Here is a 9,748-nt window from a genome sequence, read left to right as displayed (position 1 = left end):
ATTTAGTTGTAGTACATTTTCAATTATATTTTCTAGTAACTTGAGTGTTGTTTTCACTTTTGCGCAATGGAAAAAGAGGTGTTGTTGATTTTCTTTATGATTTTTACACAAGTTGCATAAACCATTGGATAGTCCGATTTTACATAATTTATCTTCAGTATACAATATGTTATGCACGCATTTCCATTGGAATTCTTGAATTTTATTTTTAACTTTCAGTTTTGAAATGCTGTCCCAAACTAGGCCCCACTGTATGTTACTTTGATATATATTTTCCCATTTTTCTTGACATTTTGGAATTATTGTCTTGTTTAATATTTTTTCTATGTTCTTTAACTTGATATCTTCAAAGGTTACCACTTTATTACTATCTCTTTTTATGAGTAAATTATTATTCAATTTATAAGAGAGTTTTATTTCGCTATTAAATACTGAGTTGTTATTTTTCAATATTGGATAAAACTGTTTAGGAATTGCTGATTTTATTTTACTATATTCAAATATCCAACATCTTTTGTCTAATAATTCATTAAAAATGGTGTCATTATATTTAAAACAATTTTCCGCATCATTCCAAATGTCTTTAATTTTTAATAAACCACTTTTAATAAATGATTCCACATATAGGCTTTTCCATTGGAATTGTATAAGTTTATTACCAAAGAGTGATAGGTTAAGTATTTCCTCTCGATTCTCTGAACTTCACTTTTGTAATGCTGCCTAAAAGTCCACTGGTATGCTATTCAATTGCACAATGAAATCTTTTCACCTTGCAACATAAGACAATTTTGATGATATTTAAAAGTATCTTTGCTAATGTCATAATTGTCCTTTCATGCATCTCCTTTATTGTCCCAGGATTAACTAATAATACAAAAGAATCCACAAATTGTAAAATCTATTATAAAATTTTCTAAAGGAAACTGACTGAATTATTTTCTTATAAACTATGTCATAGTAACAGAGTGATTGAAAACAGGTTATCCGAAAAAAAAACACCAAAATACATACATGTTCATGACCAAACAGTTTGAAAGCTCTCACGCCATTTCTCTTATCTTCCATTGTCAAAAATATTTCTGTTTTATTGATCGCAGAGTACAAAAGATAAAACATTATCTTTTTTTTTTTAGTAAATCAAAATCAAACAAGTTTTATACTTTACCTATAATCACCTATGAAGAAGGTAATACAGTCTAAAATCCAGATGAACAGTAGAAAGCAAATAAAATATCAACAATTAAACAGTTATAACAACAACGTAAGGACTGTCCCATTGAGACCATGCTTCTTCCAAATTCATTACTGATCCTGATAATATGCACGTGTAATGTAATGTGGGAGGGAAGTTTTTTAAGATGTTCGACAGAAAAAAAACCCGGATTCAATATTAACTTGAATTCCTAACATTTTTGTCAATCAGTTCCTGAACACTTGGAATATTAACTGTTCTTACACTGAGATTTTCTTAATTTTTAGTATCTTTACTCTACAGCAATATGAGCTTCAACTTTCAAGTCAGAATATCTGTTGTAAAATTGTGATTGACTAAAGGAAAAAAAAACATTTATAAACTTCCGTTGTTTATATATTTGCAGTGGAAGAACTATTCATAAGCTTTGCAATTGATTCAAACAAAACTACACTATTGTCATCCTGATTTCTTATAAACTACTTTATTACATTTTCATCAATGAAATACTGTGAATCATTTATTTAATCAAAGTGATATTCTGTCATAGTGTCAAGGATATCAAAATGAGATCCTTTCACAGTGTTATAAAAGAATTTAAAGTATGCTGATTACTTTCTCCTTTACACTGATTTTCTTTTTCTTTTAGAAAAGAATTCAACAAGATATTTTATGGTACGAAATTCTTACGGCATCATTATTTTTGCAAAATTTTAAAAGCAACATAAGTATTATATATATCGAGTCAAATACTGACGGACTTTTTCATATTGATCTACACATTGAATTGTCTACGAACTTCCTTTTTTATTATGTCAAGGAGCACACGGCGGATATGTCCGGTCAGCAGGGGATGCTTACTCCTCTATGGCAGTGATATCACCTCTGAAGTTTAAGAGGCCAGCATTTCTTCTGCTCCCAATTTGTTTTTTTAATAAACTTAGGTTAAATACTATACAATTATTGCCGTTTTTTTTATGTCAATACAATGATTTAGCCATCTGAGGAGTACAATATTGTACTTCGAAGAAGGCTAAATCATTGTATTGATCGTAGAAAAAAACAGCAATTATTATTTTATTATATGATTCATTGATAAAATTATATAGCTCTCATAGTGTGGGGATCCGATCATATTATTCAGACCAATAAGAGCGTCCAAAACATCCTTGTCTGTAATGTATGAAAAAGGTGTATATAACGCGCAGTGATCAATCTAAAACAAAACTAGACACAATGCAATTCTGTGAACAGAGCATAACAGGGACCCATATAAATTACAGGGGTGGGATCAGGTGCCTGGGAGGATAAAGCATCCCTTGTTGACCGGTCATACTTTGCCTTGAACCTTATTTATTGACCAAGTATACGAAACATTCCGTAGTATAATTCAGTAGAAAACAAAGTTATATCAATTGGTTTGAAACAAGTCTGCCAAACCACTAGCAAATTAAAGTTTATGCGAGATAATCTTGTCGTTCTATGAATCTGTATACACTCAGTGTGTTGTTTTGGCCTTATCCCATCAAAACAAGATGATTTTTTTCGTCATATGCCAGACCCAATGGTTCAATTATCCCATCTTGTTTTGTTGATAGAATTGACAGGAGGAGACCATCCTTGTCAATCATCTATATTGTTTGGTCTAATCGACCAGATATCAGGATATTTAAGAATGCATCTACACAAATTCCACAAGGCATAAATATTCCAAACGACAGTCCTTCTGGTGGTCCTGTGTAAGTGAAACGATATTTCCCTTCAGGGTCTGTGACCACCACACCATTTCATACATCATATACAACAATATCCCCTTTCCCGTTTTCCGTGATGTAGACAGGATCATGATATAATGGTTTGCCTGTCCTATGGTATTGGATGGTTTGAATTGGTTGTACAGTTCTATTATACGGAATGACTTTCACATCTGATAATGGTATGACGGGTTTTTTGTATCATATCTCATCATGACCAGCAAATCTCCAGTAGAAGCAGAATGACAGATACACCATGGTTCCCATAGTTCTGTTCTCTTTATAAGTGTCGACTTTGTAGTATTGTCTGCACTTAGTTTGTTAATGTTCAAGTCTTTGTCTGCATAAATCAGCTCTCCTGCGCTGTTTACTGTATGTGCACCACAGTATTCACTTACATCAAATAAACGATGTAGTTTGTTACCTTTAGAATTTGTTAAAATAAGACTGCGTCCATCACTGACCCAAATTTTATCTGGTTTTACAAGAAATATGTGAAGACCTTGAAGTAGGTGCGATACAGCAACATACTTCTTTAAGGTACCTTTCTGCATCAGCTTTAACATTTTTTCCTTTCTTACTTGTCTTTTTTCAGCCTTTATGATTTTGATTTCAACTAATGAATCTAGAACATCCTCTGTTTCTATTACTCCATTTAAGTTATACACTATGGTATCAGGAAGGTTTGTTGTTTTGGGGACAGGGGTTTTCTTTATGAACAATATAAACTTTACAGGCTTGTTTGCTAGTTGCTCGTATCTATGCACACATTCCTTCGTTTTTCTATGCTTCAATACAAAATTCACATAAATATTTATTTCATGTAAATCATTCTGTGCTTTGCCATGTATTTCGATAAGTTTTTTCAAGTTTGCAGCATTCATTGCGAGCTCTTGTTGTATGCTGAAGAGTTTTGCTTTCAATGTTTTTACGTCTCTTTTGACGTCAGATTTGAGACCTGCTAGGATCGCACGATTGTATGGGAGACTCTCACCTCTTATCTGAATAATTCTTTCCCTAAGTTCTTGTCTTCAAATCATGCAGGATAATTTGATATCCAGAATTTCATGTCCTTGATGTTCATCAATTTGATCACAGATGGGACATTCACAAGATTTGCACCAGTTTTTAAATTTGCAGTCTGGATGTTTATAACATAACTCTGGTGTTACATGTATAAAGTCACTATGTTTTAAACGGTAAATAACGACATCATGGTCTTTGGTATCGAGATACACAACGTGCTTCTGCTGACAATACATAGTTACACAGGTTTTCTTTGCATGGCCTGCAGTAGAATTCTACGTCATTCTGACACTGACAGCATTCGAGCACTTTAATTTGTGTTGTGATATCCTTATCCATTGTGTTACTTAAATATGTTTTTTTTTCTTTTAGGTTCAAAATGTCACTTCAGGGGACACACTACAATAAAAAATACAATTTTTTCAGACATTATATTTCATGATTTTTAATCCCCCCCCCCCCCAGTGGAATAAAAAGTTATCCGGGAAAAAGTCAGAATGCAAGTATGTTATAATCAAATAATTTACAAATATTTATGGCATTCAATGTCAAATAAATATTTCTGTTTTTTTTAATTGACCAAATAGGTTTATTATAAACTATTTCATAATAGAACGAGTGTTTGAAAAACAAATTATCCGGAAAAAAATAAGTGAGTACAATAATGCAAGTATGTTCATGATCACATAATTTGAAAACATTTGCGCCATTTTACCTTATATTTCTATATCAGTTAATGTCTCTGTTTTTATTGATTGTAGAGTACCACTGGTAAAGCTTATCTCTTATTTTCACTGGTAAACCAATTACACACAAGTTGCATACTTTACCTATAATCAGCCATGCTAAAGAAAACTGACTAAAATCCAGAAAAACAGTAGAAACCAAATAAAATATTCACAATTAAACATTATACAACAACGTAACGACTGTCCCATTGAATTAACACTTATTCAGAATTATTTACTGATCCTGATAATATACATGTGTAATGTAATGTGGGAAGACAGTTACTCAAGAAAATTCGACAGAAGAAAAAAATCCGGATTTAATATTCGCTTCTACTTTCCCCACATTTTTGTCCAAATGATCCTGACCAATTTTTTGTGGTTGACAAATTAAGTGTCCTAAGACTAAATACTTTCTTTATTTTATAGTTTTGGTATCTTCATAGTAATAACAACTGCAACTTTCAAGTCAATTAACTAAATGTCAGAAAAAAAGGTTAATTAACTTCAATTGTTCATATTTGAAATGAAAGAACTATCTATAAGTTTTGATTGAAGCAAAATTACATTATTCTCATCCTAATTTTATAATACACTATCATATTTTCAACAGTGAAATATTGGCATTCCCTCATTGAATAAAAATGATATTTTGTTACATTGTGAAAGGATATCAAACAAGAGGCCCATGGACCACATCGCTCACCTGAGCACTGTAGCTTGGAAAAAAGCAGAAATCAGTTTATTATTGAAAATTTTAAACCCAAAAGTGGTCCCAACCAATCCTTAAAGGGGAGAGGGTATGATTTGAACAAACTTGAATCTACACTAACTAAGGATGTTTACATATTTCTTTGACTACCTGTGGCTTTATTGCCCTTTACATTTGAACTTACATTATGGCCCCGCCCAACACCGAAGGGGTCATGACTTGGTCAAAATTGAATATGCACTACCTGACAATGCTTCCATATGAATATGATTAATCAATGCTTTGGCATTCTTGAAAAGAAGATTTTTATAATTTTCTACATATTTCTATGTAAAACTTGGATTCCATGTTGTGGCCCCGTCCTACCCACAGGTGTCATGATTTGAACAAACTTGAATCTACACTACCTAAGGATGTTTCCATATAAATATGATAATTCATTCCTTTGCTATTCTTGAGAAGAAGATTTTTAAAGAATTTCCCTATAAATTTCTATGTAAAACTTTGATCGACCCTACCCCCCAGGGGTCATGATTTGAACAAACCTGATTCTTCGCTACCTGAGGATACTTCCATATACATTTCATCTTTCCTGGTACAGTGGTTCTTGAGAAGAAGATTTTTTAAAGAATTTTCCTAAAATTTCTATGTAAAATTTAGATCGGCCATTATGGCCCCGCCCTGCCCCCGGGGGTCATGACTTGAACAAACTTGAATCTACTCTACCTAACAATGCTTCCATATAAGTTTCATCTATCCTAGCACAGTGGTTCTTGAAAAGAAGATTTCTAAAGAATTCTACTATACATTTCTTTGTAAAACTTTGATCGGCCATTGTGGCCCCGCTCTACCCCCGGGGGTCATGATTTGAACAAATTTGAATCTACACTACCTGAGGATGCTTCCATATAAATATGATCATTCATGCCTTTGCTGTTCTTGAGAAGAAGATTTTTAAAGAATTTCCCTATATATTTCTATGTAAAACTTTGATCGGCCATTGTGGCCCCGTCCTTTTCCCAGGGGACATGATTTGAACAAATTTAAATCTACACTACTTGAGGATGCTTCCCTATAAGTTTCAAGTTTTCTGGCACAGTGGTTCTTGAGAAGAAGATTTTCAAAATATACCAGCAAATTTTCACTATTTCTGAATTATCTCCCCTTGAATAAGGGCGTGGCCCTTCATTTGAACAAACTTGAATTCCCTTTACCTAAGGATACTTTGTGGCAAGTTTGGTTGAAATTGGCCCAGTGGTTCTTGAGAAGATGAAAATGTAAAAAGTTTACAACGACGACGACAACGACGAGGACAACGACGACAGACAAATTTTGATCAGAAAAGCTCACTTGAGCCTTCGGCTCAGGTGAGCTGAAAATGAGATCCATTCACAGTGTGACCTGGGACACATTTAAAAAAAAAAGAACAAAATTATAGGATACTGATTACTTTCTTTACTTTGATTTAAAAAGGATTTTTATCTTTTTAAGATGATTCAACAAGATGTTTTGTGTAGGAATTTCTAACAACATAATTAATTTTGCAAAATTTTACAAACAACATAAGTATCATATACTTCGAGTCAAATGCTGATGGAGGTTTTTCATACTAATTTAAAAGCTGAATTGTCTACGAATTTCATCCCCCTTTTTTGCCGATGATGACAATGGGCACACGCAGGTATTACTGGGTGGTAAGAGATGCTCACACCTCCATGGAATTGATCTCACCTCTGAACTTTTAAATGGCAGCGTTTGCTCTGCTCCTGGTTTGTATTCGTTAAATAAAACGATCTTGAAAACTGGTCGTTATTTCTATATCTCATGAATAAAAAGAAATTTTAACGCTCATTGTGTGTAGATTGGTTCATTATTATTCATATTGATAAGCTTGTCCGAAATCACCCTGTCTGTTTGTCTGTGTGTGTGTAAAAGGTTAAGATAACGAACAGTGATCGATGACGCTAAAACTACTCACAATACAATTCTGTGAACAACGCATAAAAGGGATCCCATATGAATTACTGAGGTGGGATCAGGTGCTCTGGAGGTGTAAGTATCCCCTGTTGACAGATTTGTGAACAGCGTATACCGGAAATTACAGTGGAGGGATCAGGTGCCTGGGATATGTAAGCATTCCCTGTTGACCGGTTATAACCTGTCTTGAGCCTTATTTATTGATCAAGTGTACGTATCATTCTGTAGTCAAATTCAGCACAAAAAAGTTCTACCAATTGATTTGAAACAAGTCAGACGAACCACCAGCAAATTAAAGTTTATGCAAGATAATCTTGTCGTTCTATATGTCTGTACACACACAGTCTATTGGTCTTTCCTGATCCCAACCAAACAAGATGATTTTCTTCGTCATATCCCAAACCCAATGGCTCAACCATCCCGTCTTGTTTTGTTGATAGAATTGACAGAAGGAGACCGTCCTTGTTAATCATTTGTATTGTTTGGTCTAATCGACCAGATAATAGGATATTTAACAATGCATCTACACAAATTCCACAAGGCATAAACATTCCAAATGACAATCCTTCTGGTGGTCCTGTGTAAGTGAAACGATATTTTCCTTCACGGTCTGTGACCACCACACCATTCCATATATCAGATACAACAATATCTCCATTCCTGTTCTCCGTGATGTAGACAGGGTCATGATATAATGGTTTGCCTGTCCTATGGTATTGGACGGTTTGGATAGGTTGTAGTGTACTATTATACCGAATGACTTTCACATCTGATAATGTTATGGCAGGGTTTCTTGTATCATATCTCATCATGACCAGCAAATACCTAGAAGATGCTGAGTGACAGATACACCATGGTTCCCACAGATCCGTTCTCTTTATCATTGTCGATTTTGTAGTATTGTCTACACTAAGTTTGTTAATGTTCCAGTCTTTGTCTACGTAAACCAACTCTCCTGCACTGTTTACTGTATGTACACCATAGTATTCACTTGCATCAGATAAATGATGTAGATTGTTACCTTTAGAATTCGTCAAAATAAGACTGCGTCCATCACTGACCCAAAGTCTATCTGACGTCACAAAGGAAATGTGTCCACCGTGATATAAGTTAGTCACATAAACATGCTTAATATTTAGGATAGCCTCTTTTAACAGCCTGAACAAATGCTCATTTCTAACTTGTCTTTTTCCTGCTTCTGTGATTTTGATTTCGACTAATAGATTTAAAATGTCCCTTATACTTATTTCTTTATTAAAGTTACACTTTATGTTATCAGGAAGTTCTATTGTCTTTGGGACAGGGGATTTCTTTATGAACAATAGAAACTTCACAGGCTTGTTTGCCAGTTGTTCGTACCTATGCACATATTCCTTCATTTTTTGATGTTTCAGTATAAAACGTGTATAAATATTTGTTTTATGTAAATCATTTAGTGCTTTTCTATGTATTTCAATAAGTTTTTTCAAGTTTTTAGCTTTAACTGTACGCTCTTGTTCGATGCTGTAGAGTTTTGTTTTGAAGAATTTTACGTCAGATTTGAGACCTGCTAGCATCGCACGATTGTATGGGAGACCCTCGCCTCTAATCTGAATAATTCTTTCCCTGTGTTCCTCTCTTTGAACCGTGTAGGCTAATTTGATATCCAGATTTTCATGTTCTTGATGCTTATTATTTTTATCACAGATGGGACAATCACAGTATTTGCACCAGCTTTTATATTTGCAGTCTAGGTGTATATCACATAACTCGGGTGTTTTGAAGTATCCATGCCTTAAACGGTAAATAACAACATCATGGTCTTTTGTATCGAGATACACAACGTGTTTCTGCTTACATGGCATACAGAAACTTTGTTCACATTGTCTGCAGTAGAATTCTACGTCATTCTGACAATGACAGCATTGAAGCACTTTAATTTGTGTTGTGGTATCCTTATTCATGGTGTTACTTTTATTTGTTTTCTTTTTTAGGTTCAAATTGTTATTTCAGGGGACAGACTACAATAAAAAATATTTTAATACAGTTAATGTTTTACAGTTAAATGTTTCTAAGGAAATATGCACTTAGATCATATTGGATTTCCCGGAAGAAATACTTTTTAAAAGGGCATGAACACAGTTTCAGCTTTTTTTATATTAACAAACACTCATCTAAGGTATTTTTATGATTATGAAAAATCTGAATTTCAGTTGACGAGATACAAGACAGATTTAGCCCCCCAAACCCTTGTTATGAAAACAAAACCCGTGTCATGTTCTTGTTTACATAGGTTAAATATACTAATTATATGTTCGTTCAAAGCAGTTTTGTCAATAAAGAAGTTAATTCTAAATACATTTAAACACTTTATATTGAT

General features: G+C 33.6%; 2 protein-coding genes across 2 annotated transcripts; both read right to left on the bottom strand.

Annotated features, from left to right (window-relative positions):
* Nucleotides 1-3,113: 3,113 nt before the first annotated feature.
* Nucleotides 3,114-3,830, bottom strand: LOC134258874 (uncharacterized). The gene has a single exon (XM_062741464.1). The coding sequence runs from the start codon at nucleotides 3,828-3,830 to the stop codon at nucleotides 3,114-3,116; it is 717 nt and encodes a 238-aa protein (XP_062597448.1).
* Nucleotides 3,831-7,688: 3,858 nt separating this feature from the next.
* On the bottom strand, nucleotides 7,689-9,332 carry LOC134258873 (uncharacterized). Its single transcript, XM_062741463.1, has one exon. It carries the CDS (start codon nucleotides 9,330-9,332, stop codon nucleotides 7,689-7,691), a length of 1,644 nt encoding a protein of 547 aa, XP_062597447.1.
* Between the last annotated feature and the right edge of the window lie 416 nt (nucleotides 9,333-9,748).

The sequence above is a fragment of the Saccostrea cucullata genome, unplaced genomic scaffold (assembly GCF_032062105.1).
Source record: "Saccostrea cucullata isolate Sc308-1 unplaced genomic scaffold, CSIRO_AGI_Scuc_v1 ctg1943, whole genome shotgun sequence".
NCBI classification, from domain to species: domain Eukaryota; kingdom Metazoa; phylum Mollusca; class Bivalvia; order Ostreida; family Ostreidae; genus Saccostrea; species Saccostrea cuccullata.
Note: the sequence above shows the minus strand (reverse complement) of the source record. Positions and strands in the feature narration are given on the sequence as shown.

What these genes read in the sequence shown, in the direction of transcription:
- LOC134258874 (XM_062741464.1), bottom strand. Translation starts at nt 3,830, where the DNA reads ATGAATGCTGCAAACTTGAAAAAACTTATCGAAATACATGGCAAAGCA.
- LOC134258873 (XM_062741463.1), bottom strand. Translation starts at nt 9,332, where the DNA reads ATGAATAAGGATACCACAACACAAATTAAAGTGCTTCAATGCTGTCAT.